The following is a 14,676-nucleotide window of genomic DNA, read 5'->3' as shown; positions in this document are numbered from 1 at the left end:
TAAAAAACCTATAGTATCATTTTGCATTATTTAGGATATTACATACATAACCTCAAACTCTTAAGTTCCATTCCACCACTTGCTTTTTCAACTGCACATTATGCTTTTGAGATTTATTTATGTGATCCATAGAGATCTGGTTCACCTTTTGCTATATGGCATTCCACTCTAAGAAGAACATCAGCATATATGTGTGCGTGGTGTGTGTGTGTTTGCGCGTGTGCACGTGCACATTTGCATACACATGTGCACAATTAACCTGTTGTTGGACATTGGTTTCCGCTCCTTCTTCCATCCCATGTTGCTTTACAAGGAAATCTTGCACATGGAGGTGAACTTTGACCATGGCTAGACTCTGACCTGGGGAGGAGGAACACTCCTCTTGGCCACATGGGGCAGGGTCTGGCACCCAGCCGGCTCCATCAGTGCTGATTACTGGAAGGCATGGAGGCTGTGATGAAAGAACAGTGGACTTGGTCTCAGAAGGACCTGGGTTTGAATCTTGATCCTCACACTAGCTGCGTGATCCTGTGCAAAAATTCTAACCTCTCTGGGCTGCAGCGTCCTTATCAGGAGAAATAAAGAACAACACCAAATCCCTAATATTCTTGTTGTAATGATGAGTTACATGAAGTCTTCAGTGTGGACACTAACACACAGGAGGAGCTCAAGAACACTCATGGAAAGATTCCTGATCCCAGGCAGATGGTAGAGGCATTGGTGCGCTACTGTCAGCTTCCTTCTCACTCTGAATAAGAAAGTCTCGGTCAAATGCTCAATCTTAAAAACAAAAGAAAAATGAAAAAGAATGAAAGAGAAAGAAAGAAAACAAGCCATCTTAAAGTCATCATTTGAAACCCAGGAAGCTGCCTCCAGATCTGGCTGGGTTTCTTTCCCATCTGTGCCTTTGACTGGCTGACACTGGAAATCTGGACAGGGTGTACTTGGTCTTGGACCAGGCTCCCTAAAGGCAGTCCCAATCCTACAAAGGCCATCTGTCCTCCTGGGCCCCATGGGAAGCAGCACCAGGCTGGGCTACAAAGGGTTAAATTTCTTCCTTCCTTAAGACTTGAGCCAATGAGGTTTTCTGCATAAATGGCCTATAACCATCTCCCAAAGCTCCTGAGCTCAGAAAAGTGCACAAGTCAGCAAAATGAAAATAATTGAAAGGGCCATTGGGAAGAAGAACTCCAGCCTCCCTCCTGCCCACACTGATAATCTCTCAGTAGTGGTTCTCATTTTTCACACTCAGGGCCAGGAATTCCACCCCCCTCCCCCATGAGTTTTGGGAAGGGATGTATCCCAGGCTGAGATCTGCTGCCTCACAGGAGGGAGGGGAAAGGGGGACAGAAGGACGTCAGGGACCCACCTTCCCACCGGGAGCATTTTGTGTTTCCAAGCCCTGCCCTGGCCATCACGATGCTGTGAGGCCATGGCGGCTTCAGAGGCTGGTGGAGCAGGCACAGTCGTGCATGCGTTATAACTGAGGACACTAAGGCTCATAGAAAGGAAGTGCCAGGCCCGCCCACAGCACAGGTGAGTGAGATGCTCTTGGTCCTCTTTGCTTTTATCATGCAGAGAGGGCAGGCAGAACCTGTTAATGAGCACCTACTATGTGCTTGCTATATGTGCAGTGTTCTATGCAACAGCCCTAAAATGCTGTTATTCATTTTCCATACCTGATAAATCTGAGGACCAGGAGATCGAGTACCATGGTCAAGGTCATGCCCCTGAAAAGCACTGGAGGAAAGCTCCAAATCTGCAGCCTCATTTCATACCCACACCGTTTCCTTGGCACCGAGGAGGTGTTTAGGGACGACCTGACATGAGACAAGCGCAGGCCTGCAATCTGCACCCTGTCCCCGGACACATCTCATCTCCCCTGTCTCCTGGAGGGAGGTCTGCCACCTCTCCATGAGCTGAGTCCCCACCAGGGCCTGCACAGAGTGGGTCCAGGGCATAGACGGTGCATAAAGACCCAGCGGCCCTGGGCACTCTCCAGGTGGATGGCTGCAGGATGCTGCTCACAGCCTGATTCCCACCTGGCAGTGCCAACACTTCCGGAGGAAGGAGAGTGTGCACCCCCCGCCCCCACCATCTCTCACCCGGGTTATTCCACAAACACCCTCGACTCCTCTCCCTCCCTTCACCTCAGTCACCACACTGCGGCCAGTGGGATCCTTCAGCACCTGAACTTGGTCCCCAGAGCCCAGCACCTCAGCCTGGGACCAAGGTGCTCCCAGGATCCCAGCCCTGCCCACTTTGCCAGGCGGCTCCCTCAATACCAACCTCATCTCCGCTCCTTCAAATGTCTACCTTCTTCTATCTCTTGCCCCTTGTTCACATTACACGGTGCTCACTATGCGTCAGCTACTGTTTTAAGTGCTTAATAGAAATTAACTTAATGCTTATAGGAACTGAAATTTCCATTTTATGGAGGAAGGAACTGAAGTCCAAACCAAATAAATAACTTGCCCAAGGTCACAGAGCTGGTAAGTGGTAGATCCCCGCGTCAGACCCAAGAGGTCAGATTCCTCAGATTTGACCTCTGCCAAGTCCTTTCCTCCTTTCTTGACAGTCTGATGACAGTCTATCCTAGGGGAACAAGACCAAGAAGGTCTCATAACACCCTCTGAAGGACCTTTTTCATCCCCCAAGTTCTTAAACCCTCGGGCGGAAAGAATGGCTCTGGTCTCTGGTTTCCCACAGCTCTGGTCATCAGGGGCCAGGATTCTAGGCAGCACCCCATTTCATCAGCACCGGACTCTGTGCCAGGCCTGGGACTCAGAGATGAACACAGTGGGCCTGCCTTGGAGGGCTCACAGCAAGAAAGATGACGCACAATGATGATGCAGGCTGACAAAACCAACAGAGGGCACGAGAAGGTGCCACAGAGCAGGGGAAGGCGGCCCCACCCAGGCCAGAGAGGAAGCGCCGAAGACTTCCTGGAGGAAGAAGGAGGTGGTCATGGACCAGAGGCAGCTGGGGAAGGTTCACACAGAAGAAACAGCTTGTGTCCACGAGTGACCTAAGTTAACACATATCATGGTCCTGAAGACACCAGGCATTGGAGCCACTCCAGTTCCTTGCCAGTCCTGGCTCCTCCTGGTCACAGCTGCGCCATCTTGGGTCAGTTACTCAACCTCTGTAAGTTAGTTTCCTCATCTGTGAAAAGCAGGTGGTCAGAGTATCTGCTTTACAAGGTTGTGTGACAAATTGAGCACCACAGTAAATGCTCAATAAATACTAGTTAATTAAACAAATACTGTCCATATCTATATCTCCTGCACCTGGCATGCAGTAAGGGCTCTGCAAAGGGGTATAGAGATGAATTTACACAGTCGAGCCTTCAGTTTGCTGACAGTCTCAGGGAAAGAGGCAATTAAATAGACATTACAATGCAATGCTCTGAGTGCTAAGATGCTGGAAAGGCTGGGACTGGGAGAAAAGGAAGGGAGGAGACCTGGAAAACTATAGAAGGGAAGGAGTCCGTCTAAGAAGTGGTGGGAAAATGTCCTTAGAGGAAATATGTGCACTGAGTCTTCAAGCCAGGGGAGGATAGGTTTGCCATAGTTAATGACCCAGGCACGGATGAATGCCCATCTTGAAATAAAAGTGAGGCTCCAGGTAGACAGGACAGATTTAATGTCCCACACTTCTCACACTCCTTAGATCCCTCCATTCCTGTGCAGGGCCTTCCCTAGGGGCTCAGACAGTAAAGAATTTGCTGCAATGCAGGAGACCTGGGTTCAGTCCTTGGGGTGGGAAGATCCCCTGGAGAAGGGAATGGCTACCCACTCCAGTATTCTTGTCTGGAGAATTCCGTGGACAGAGGAGCCTGGTGGGCTACAGTCCCTGGGGTCACAAAGAGTCAGACACGACTGAACGACTAACACTTTCACTTCACTTTCAGTCCTACGGCAGGGGTCGTGGGCAGGGCTCCCTACCCGGCGCTGATCTCAGCTTCGCCATGAAGCTTCCCCAGGCACACCACTTCTCCACGCCACATACTCGATCTGCCTCTCCTGGTCTACATTTTCCTTTTCTCATGGCACTAATCGCCTTCAACATTCTGTTACTAGGTTTACTGTTAATCTTCCTACCCATCTCATTCCACTCCCACTAGAGTTTAAGTTTTTCTGTGTTTGTCGTCACTGATATGTCTCAGGCATTTAGACTACTGACTGACACTTAGTAGCTATTCAGATATTTGTAAAATGACTGGATGATTCCATAATTACTCATGGAGGAACTTCCGGATATAGATGTTGGTGAGGTTAGAATACTGAATCTCCCTCCCCATTAACTAAAGAAATGGATACGTGACCAGATCCTTGGGTACCAGATCACAGACGGCCAAGAGGGTGCATTCTGGGATGGTGGAAAGGGTTTGGAGCCACAGTTGAGATGTGACTTCCTGGTTGGACCCAAGCAGCAATGCCTCTTGGAGTGCTGGGCAAAGACTAGATATCCAACATGTTCAAGATGAATGAGGCGAGAGATGGACTGACAGACAAATCATTTCCTCACGGCTATTCTCATCCTTATGGTATAAACTCAACTGTTACGTCTTAGAGGTCTTCCCTGATTACATGCAGGTAGAAGAGCCCTAGTTATGAGAATAATCCAGCTCAAAGAAGGTAATTGGTGAGTAAAAGTGGGGTCTTCAGTGGAGGACCACATGGTTCTTTTCTTTTCAGTGACCTAAACATTATTATTGATAACTTGGTGAAGATACAAAAGATCATATTTATATACTATAAAACTGGGAGGAAGAGAAAAGCATAAAGTGGAATTCCTTAAGAATCTCAAACATGCCAACATATGTACTGACAATCCACATAGGAAGAAGTTGATAAAGTATTTTTGTATAGAAAGCAAATTTCCCAAACTTCTTTAAAAATTCACCCGTGGTGGATTCATGTCAATGTATGGCAAAACCAATACAGTATTATAAAGTAAAATAAAGTAAAAATAAAAAGTTAAAAAAAAAAGAAGAAAATAAAGATCATTCATACTTTCAAAAAAAAAACTTCAAGACATTGGTGAAGTTGTGAGAAATTGGCACATGCGTGTCCACCTTGCTTGAGACATGGCTTACCTTTTTGGAGAGCAATACAACAAGCATAGATATAACAACACCATAGAAAAGACTGTGAAAATGTTCTTGCCCTTTAACCCAATTAGCTCACTCCTGGAAATTTAAGAAACAAACAACTATGAATGATCACGACGGCGTTATCTCTAATAGTAAGAAACTAGAGACAACACAATGTGCAGTGAAGAGATGAGGTCATTGTAGCCCAGTGCCTGGAAGGGTATTAAAATGGTAGCTACACGCACCAGGCGGCAGAGGGGGAAATGTCTGTCATGTGATGTTAAATGAACAAGGCAGGATCCGGGGAGGCTGGCTGACTGCCATGAGCAAAGAGGTGCTTCTTCCCTGGACAGGCAGGAGGGGCACCTAGCAGTGAACGCACAGTTGGTCTAGGTTTTGGGGATTATGACTGCATTTTCTTTTTTGGCTCTGGCTTTCCTTAAATTTTGTTTTGTGTTTTAAACACAAATGGAAAAGAAGATCTCAACCAGCTGGAATGTTGGGCCCAAACCAATAAGATGAAATGGAACTGGGATGCATGTGAGATCCTGTATTTCATTTCAGAAATATATTTAAGAACACATGATTGAGGTGAGGAGGGTATACATAGCTGCTAAGCTGAAGAAGGGAAGAAAAAAAGGGAACAAAAAGAACCGCATTTACTGCAGCCCAGAACTGGGAGAGTGAGGGCTGTAGGTTTGGCATGGCAGGCCAGTATTTTTACTGAAACAACTGCATAACAGATAAGGTGACTGCAGCTATCAAATTCAAGGTTAGGACACACTAATAGAGACATGCCATTCAGGAGCCAGAAATGACAACTGGCTCCTACTTAGTACTGGTCAGACCCTTTTCAGAGCATCTAGTCCTGAAGCCCAGGCTTAGTGGCACATCTGTGAGAGAGCAATCAGGATGGTCCGAGTTCTTAGGATTAGGGGACTAAGAGATATTATGCCCAGGTGCACTACTCACATTTTCTCATACAGCTCTACATACAACCCTGTGAGACAGGTATGATGGACCACAGCCTTGTCTAACTCAATGAAACTATGAGCCATGACTCACCTAGAGCCAGACACCCTGGAATGTGAAGTCAAGTGGGCCTCAGGAAGCATCACTAGGAACAAAGCTAGTGGAGGTGATGGCATTCCAGTTGAGCTGTTTCAAATCCTAAAAGATGATGCTGTGAATGTGCTGCACTCAATATGCCAGTAGATATGGAAAACTCAGCAGTGGACACAGGACTTGAAAAGGTCAGTTTTCATTCCAGTCCCCAAAATAGACAATGCCAAAGAATGTTCAAACTACTGCACAACTGCACTCATCTCACATGCTAGCAAAGTAATGCCCCAAATTCTCCAAGCCAGGCTTCAACAGTACATGAACTGTGAACTTCCAGATGTTCCAGCTGGATTTAGTAAAGGCAGAGGAACCAAAGATCAAATTGCCAGTATCCACTGGATCATTGAAAAAGAATGAGAGTTCCAGAAAAACATCTATTTCTGCTTTATTGACTAGGCCAAGGCCTTTGACTGTGTGGATCACAACAAACTATGGAAAATTCTTCAAGAGATGGGAATGCCAGACCACCTGACCTGCCTCTTGAGAAATCTGCATGCAAGTCAGGAAGAACAGAACTGGTCATGGAACAACAGACTGGTTCCAAATCGGGAAGGGAGTACATCAAGGATGTATATCGTCACCCTGTTTATTTAACTTATATGCAGAATACATCATGCAAAATGTCAGGCTGGAGGAAGCACAAGCTGGAATCAAGATTGCCAGGAAAAATATCAATAACCTCAGATAGGCAGATAATACCACCCTTATGGCAGAAAGCAAAGAAGAACTAAAGAGTCTCTTGATGAAAGTGAAAGAGGAGAGTGAAAAAGTTGGCTTAAAACTCAACATTAAGAAAACTAAGATCATGACATCTGGTCCCATCACTTCATAGCAAATAGATGGGGAAACAATGGAAACAGTGACAGACTTTATTTTCTTGGGCTCCAAAATCACTGCAGATGTTGACTGCAGCCATGAAATTAAAAGACGCTTGCTCCTTAGAAGAAAAACTATGACCAGTCTAGACAGCATATTAAAAAGCAGAGACACTACTTTGCCAACAAAGGCCTGTCTAGTCAAAGCTATGGTGTTTCCAGTAGTCATGTGTAGGTGTGAGAGTTGGACTATAAAGAAAGCTGAGCACTGAAGAATTGATGCTTTTGAGCTGTGTTGTTGGAGAAGACTCTTGAGAGTTCCTTGGCCTGCAAGAAGATCCAACCAGTCCATCCTAAAGTAAATCAGTCCTGAATATCCATTGGAAGGATTGATGGTGAAGCTAAAATTCCAATGCTTTGGCCACCTGATGTGAAGAACTGACACACTGGAAAAGACACTGATCTGGGAAAGATTGAAGGCAGGAGGAGAGGGGGAGGATGGAGGATGAGATGTTTGATGGCTCCACGGACTCAATGGACATGATTTTGTGTAAACTCTGGGAGCTGGTGATGGACAGGGAGCCCTGGAGTGCTGTAGTCCAAGAGTCAGACATGACTCAGTGACTGAACTGACTGAACTGAGACAGCTATCATAGTCTCATTTTTAATGAGAAAACTAAAGCTAAGGGAGATTGAGAACTTTTTCAAGGTCACATACTCATAAGTGGCAGTCAAGATTTAGGCTATCTAAATCCAGAGTGTTCACTCTTTTTTTTTTCTCTTTTAAAATTCTTTGATTTCTGGGCATCACTTTTATTTTGACAATGATTATTACCATGCCTGCATTTTATTCTGACCTTCTTCTTTTTAAAAAAACTTTTGGCTGCACTGCACAGCATGTGGGATCTTAGTTCCCTGACCAGGGATTGAACCCACACCTTCTGCATTGACAGCACTGAGTCTTAACCACTGGACTGCCAGAGAAATCCCCAGAGTCCTCACTATTTCCTGCGCAACCTTCCCTAGGTGGGAAATGGCAGAACGGAATTCGAGCTATTTATTAGCCCATGAAGAAACAAGATTGCCTTCTTCAACTCTGCAGAGGGTTATGAGCAGAAGCATTCTGCGTGACTTCAGAAGAGAGAATTTGAGTGGTCTCAGAAGTTTCAGTCAAGTAGACTTTTAGCTCAACAGAAAAACTTCTTAGTGATGGTAATAATTGGATGGAATCTTTGGTAGGAAGATGAATTCTCCATGCCTGGAGGAATTCCAGCACATTCTGGAAAGGCATTTACATTCAGTAAAGAGGAGATCTGGATGGAGGACCTTGACGTTTGCTTTTGACACTTAGGTTCCACGAGCCTATGAAGCTGCTTGGCAGAAACTGATTCATCCCTTCAATAGAAGATCTGTTGATATGTCTATTTGCAGATATAAAAGTAAAAATATGCCCAAGGTAAACAAACACATTGATCCAGAGAAAACTATCTTCAGAAAATGAAATCAATTCTGCTGGAAATTCTTACAAGTTAAGCTTTCAGTTTGTATAAACAAGAAACCAAATTCTGGAGAGATGTGCAGACTCAGAAATAACCAAAGGAATTAGAATGAGGTACCAATTTTCACTGTTAGGTTGGCAAAATAATTTAAAACATGGTCATGCCCATTATATGTATCAAGAGTGACAAATTTGCTACTCCTTTTGACCCAGGTAAAATGAACCTGAGAAAATGACAGAAAATATAAAGGGGAAATCTAGGCACACAAACATCTTCATAGATGTTTTATTTATAAACAACCTAAAAATTCAGGGAAGGGCAGTGGGCTGGCTAGTGGCAAGGCGGAGGCTGGGGTGGGCGAACAGAGCTGGAAGGTGGACTGAGAGCCTAGTTGCCCAGCACAGGGAAAAGCCCATGAGTGCTGAGCACTGTGGGATGAGCACAGGATGTCTGGAGAGCCAAAGGCGGGTTTGGAAGCCAAGGTCACTGTGTAAGAGGTCAGAGCAGGTCAGAGACAGGATAGGCACACACAGGTGAGGACTGAAGGGGTGTGAGGAGAGGAAAACCAACATTAACACCGGTGGCCATTCATCCACTCTCGTTGGGTACCTTAATTACATCCTCAGTCCTCCTAACAACCCCCAAACTAGACACTACTTTCTCTAGCTTACAGATGAAGCCAACATTCAGAAAGCTGCAGGAACTCGCCTCAAGTGAGGTACCAGGTGTTACAGTTGGGACCTGACCTCTGATGCCCTGAACTTCTAAACTCAAGCTCATTCCATTACCGCACTGACCCAAGTATGCAGAGAGGCCTTCCGTGGACTGGCAGCCCTGTGGGTTGGCCCCACAGCTGGCCAGGTGGTTTACCCAACTGTAGCTTGATGGCCATTCACTGGGTGGATGTCCGAACTGATGCCTACACATTTCATGGAGCAGCAGGGAAATAAGTTAAACAGAAAGGGAAGGATATAAACTTGATCATATGCCACTACCACAGGTACGTAAAATACACATTTATGCTCTTGAACGAAGGACTAGAAGAAATACAACACAATGCTTGCATCTTCGCAATTTGGAATGTTTCCCCTATTTTCACAAAGATTTCTATAAAGTGCTTTTCATTTCTTCATAATTTCCAAAAAAAAGTCATAATTTAGAAATGCATCTAAGAAACCCATGGGCACAGAACAGTCATTAATACTGTTATTTACCTCATCTAGAAAGTAAAAATAAGCTACATCTTTCTGTTTGGTCTGGCAACGGAGAACTTGTGGCGGGGGCTTCTGAAGACAGGGCCCAAACCTCATCAATTCAGGCTCTGCCAACCCAGGGTTGACTGTTCTGTCCTGCACGTTCACTCTCCTGCCACAGGAAACAAAAGGAAGAACCTGAGTGTAAAAGCAAGGGGAAATCATTGACACCTACACTGAAAGTCACCTTCCGCATCATGTCCAAGCATTTGGTGAGCATGGAAGCGTAACTTTGGACAAAGTTTGCGGGCAGATCCTCAGCTATTTAAGAGGAAATTTATTCTCAGTTTCAAATATTGCCAGGCACTTTAGAAGGTGCATGTCTTTTTACTTAGGAAACATTCTTGCTCCTTTGTTAAAGCAGGACTTCTAATGAGCCTACTAGACTGGCCTTATTCAAAACTGGCCTGGTGTGTGGTGTGCATGTTCAGTCATATCCAACTCTTTGAGACCCCCTGCACTGTAGCCAGCTAGGCTTCTCTGTCCATGGGATTTCCCAGGCAAGAATACTGGAGTGGGTTGCCATTTCCTACCCAGGGAATCTTCCCAACCCAGGGATAGAACCCATATCTCCTGCACTGGCAGGTGGATTCTTCACCACTGAGCCACTGGGGCAGAAATTGGCAGTAGTGTTAAAAAACGTCTCCAGCTCTATCCCAGAACTACTGAATCCAGCTCTCTAAACCAAAGCCCAGAAATCTGCATTTTAAGTACCTCAGCAAATTCTTAAGATTGGGCAAGTTTGGGAAACTCCCTGCTACGCGAAATGAACTGGAGCTTTGTGTACGTATTTGAATGTAATAAAACTATAGATCCTCATGGATGGTACTTTCATTTCCCATCTCTCCAAATGGCTTGAATTAATGAGACCAATTTCCATTGATTGGTTACTGATGTTGGGACTCTCTTAAACATGCTCTGAGATTACATGGCTAGATTCTCAGCCCAGACCATAATATTCCACTCAGCTTTCAGTGGAAGTGTAAGGGCAGATTTTGCCCAGACCTGGATTCTGACTCAGCTGCACCACTGACAAGTCTGAGACCCTTGCCAAAAAGTTATTTAACCTTTTCTGAGCTCATTTCCTCTTTTGTATGAATATAACAATAGTGTCCCTGCCCTCATATAAGAGTCACAGTGCATCAGGTATACAATAGGTGCTCAAAAAGTCTGTCTAACTAGGATATAAAGACACCTGCCCCACCCATCCAGACTCCCCATCAGAAACAGCTCTTAAGTCCTTTCTTCTCACATTCATGTCTGATTCTCTTCTGCCTTACAAGCTAAAGACCAATAACATCTGCATGGCTCTTTGAGACTCATTTCCCAGATATTACCCAGATTACTTTCCACAAGAGTGCTGAGTTAGGAATCATCACCTCCACTTTAGAAGAAACGAGCTCCAGAAGGGTCAAGTGACCTTTCCATAAGTGGTAAAAGTCACGATGTGAACTCAGACCCCACAGTCTCTCACAACCTTGTTCTGTCTCTGATGTATAAGCTGTACATTACCTAAAGCACTTCCACGTCACAGCATTTTAAACATTTATTTCCATGACTCTCGCCACACTCTCAATAAAAGTACCTTTAAGCAGGTATCCTATCATATTAGCCTGTGTAGGGAAATGCACGGAGCCTCTCAGCGTCTGTCAGGCTTCGGGAGGAAAGGGGATAAGCTCAAATATGATGCATGCTTTTCCCCAGCCTCGCATGCATTCCACACTACTAATGCCCCAGCTGCCCCTGCCATTTAAATGAACACATCTTAATAACAAGAATTTATTGAATTCTACTAAGTGTCACAAACTCTACTTACTTAATCAATTAACTTATACTAGACACTTAGAAAAGTCCTGGCACATAGTAAGTATCTGTTATTGTTGTTATTATTATTTAATTATCCACCTAACCTGTGTGGTATGCATTATTTTCCTCGTTGTACTGCTAAGGACTTTGAGAAGTTAAGTGCATGGTCCAAGATCACATTGCTAGTCTGTGGACAGCGGGAAAAACACCATAAAACGAAATTCACACTTATACAACCTATTAGCAAGCATATAGTATTTCATATTATTTTATATACTAAAATTATTTTATATACTAAAATAAAACTTCTTATAAAGGCAGCCACATCCACTATTCACTCTAGTGACCCTGAGCTTTTGCTTATAGACCACCAATGATCTAATGGTTTAGTGGATAAAGCGTTAGAGAAACCAGACGCCAAAGTTTTCCAACCAATGCCTAAAAGTCAATAACCAGAAATGACTGCCAGTATTTATTGCGCAGCACACACACACACACACACACATACATATATGTGCATGTGTATGTATATGTGTGTGTGTTGCTCAGTTGTGTCCCACTCTTTGTGACCCCATGGACTATATAAATTCCATGAAATTCTCCAGGCCAAAATAGTGGAGTGGGTAGCCGTTTGCTTCTCCAGGGGGTCCTCCCAACCCAGGCATCGAACCCAGGTTTCCCACATTGCAGGCGACTTCTTTGCCTGCTGAGCCGCGAGGGAAGCCCGGTGCTGCCTTCATAGGCACAGGCATTACAGAAAGGGAGGGCAAATCAGCAAGAAGATCAGATGTGGTTTGCTCGATTGCGCACCAGGCACTTTAGAGACGCAGGTACGGAATGAGATACAAATTAGGCGACTTGAAAGATCACTTGAGATACAAGATAGGAGAAATGAACTGACACCGGTGATGTTGCCTCCAACTTCCTGAAGGTCACCCTGAACCACGTCTAACATTACCATCCCCTCACACTCTTTTTTACAGATTAACTCAAATTATCAGGGAAGCTGAGTCTCAGATCACACTGAAGGAGAGGTGACTGGACAGATCTGTCCTCTGAGGTAAGAGAAAGTAATCTGCTTCAAGATAGCCCTTCAGATCTGCAGATGGCAGTTACATCCATTATGAATTTTCTTTCCTTCAGCGTGAATGTTCTGCCCCTCAAAGGACACTGGTCACGTCCACTGTACACTTAATATCCATCCTTAAATAAATGAGGATAAAGACTGTCCACAGCAAAGAATTAATGAAGCTTTATTATAGAACAAAATAGAGGAACAAAGATAGAAGTCCTTGAATGGTAAAAATATCAGCTCAAATTCTTGGCCGAGTGATAGACAACTCAGAGTCACTTCATCCCCTTCCGAAAGGACAGGATTTTCACCATCCCTGGAACAACTCTGGTGCCAGGTTGCTGCCTGAATCTCAGCAAATCCATCTGCGGTCTTTGGAGTGAGAAGTCCAAGTTCAGAACAGGCCGGCTGACCCCAGAACCCTACTGGCTCCTGGCCCGCACACCACCATGCATGGTGGGGTCTGATCTGGACAACATCATTGCCCGCAAATCACACGCCAAGCAAGGAAAACGAGAAGGCTTTATGAAAAATCCAAAGTTTATTGCAAATTGTATTTTGCTTCCCTTCGTTCTTCATTTTTACAGGATTTATTGATATCCATGATTTTTTCACAGATGTACTTGTTGACTTTGGAGAGTCTCTGTGCAATTTCAGTTTCATCCACAGTTTCTTGTGCTATTCTGTCGTACAAACACTCTGGACAGGGAAAAGAAACAAGAAGGCCAAGGATTAATGGTGCACTCAAGTACATATCTTTACGGAAGAGAGAGGAAAATGTGCCTCCTGACATACTTCCAAAGTACCAATTCACAAGGCTGGCACGGCTGCCTTTTAAAATTTTCAACACAAAATGTACTGAGAAAAGAGATCTACACTATAAATTTATACTTTAAAAATTAAGATACAATGCCTATGTGCCCACTCCCCTGCTTAACGGGGTCCCTCTGAAGCTCCCAGACACCCCTTTCCCATCCTACCCACTCCTCGTCCTCACCAGAGGTAACTGCTCTCCTGAACTTCTTTTTCATGTTAACACATACTCACACATCTTTATGCAGATGGTGACTGCAGCCATGAAATTAAAAGACACTTGCTCCTTGAAAGAAAAGCTATGACACACTTAGACAGCATATTAAAAAGCAGAGACATTACTTTGCCAACAAAGGTCCGTCTAGTCAAAGCTATGGTTTCTCCAATTGTCATGTATGGATGTGAGAGTTGGACTATATAGAGAGTTGGACTATAAAGACAGCTGAACACAGAAGAATTGATGCTTTTGAATTGTGGTGTTGGAGAAGACTCTTGAGAGTCCCTTGAACTGCAAGGAGATCAAACAAGTCCATCCTAAAGGAAATCAGCCCTAAATATTCATTGGAAGGACTAATGCTGAAGCTGAAACTCCAACACTTTGGCCACCTGATGCAAAGAAATGACTCATTGAAAAAGACCCTGATGCTTGGAAAGACTGAAGTCAGAAGGAGATGACACAGGATGAGATGGTTGGACAGCATCACTGACTTGATGGACATGAGTTTGAGCAAGCTCTGGAAGTTGGTGATGGATAGAGAAGCCTGGCCTGCTGCAGTCCACGGGTTCGCAAAGAGTCGGACATGACTGAGTGACTGAACTGAATGACTGACACACCTTTAAATAACATATCATCTGCTCTTCCCCTGTTTTGAACTTTTACAGTGTCTCCCTACTCTGTATATCCATCTGACTTTCTTTTCACTCAGTGTTGAGAGTTACCCACGCTGAAGTGTGAGTGCAGCTGCAGGTCACTTATTTTCACTGATGAGCAGTGTTCTACTGTCCGACTAATCCACACGGACTGACCCACTTTACTGTCAGTGAATACTTGGATTGTTTGCTGTGTTCTGCAATTATAGGCACTTAGGCTGTGTGTCCTGGGGCAGACAGGAAATGCCCAGTATGGGCCTTGGCTGGACCTGCCCAGTGTTAGGGTGTATGCATACTGAATTCTGAAGGCTTCCTGGTGGCTCAGCAG

General features: G+C 44.7%; 2 protein-coding genes across 2 annotated transcripts in view; both read right to left on the bottom strand.

Annotated features, from left to right (window-relative positions):
• The window catches only part of AGBL4 (AGBL carboxypeptidase 4), a 1,470,506-nt gene that overhangs the window by 206,809 nt on the left and 1,249,021 nt on the right, over positions 1–14,676 (bottom strand). The window lies entirely within an intron of this gene.
• BEND5 (BEN domain containing 5) overlaps positions 13,207–14,676 on the bottom strand; it is a 48,597-nt gene continuing 47,127 nt past the window's right edge. Inside the window, exon 6 of the mRNA XM_068965803.1 lies at positions 13,207–13,364. Within this exon, the coding sequence (XP_068821904.1) occupies positions 13,207–13,364 (158 nt within the window). The remainder of the gene's footprint in view (positions 13,365–14,676) is intronic.

Source organism: Capricornis sumatraensis, chromosome 2 (genome assembly GCF_032405125.1).
Source record: "Capricornis sumatraensis isolate serow.1 chromosome 2, serow.2, whole genome shotgun sequence".
In the NCBI taxonomy this organism is placed as follows: Eukaryota; Metazoa; Chordata; class Mammalia; order Artiodactyla; family Bovidae; genus Capricornis; species Capricornis sumatraensis.
Note: the sequence above shows the minus strand (reverse complement) of the source record. Positions and strands in the feature narration are given on the sequence as shown.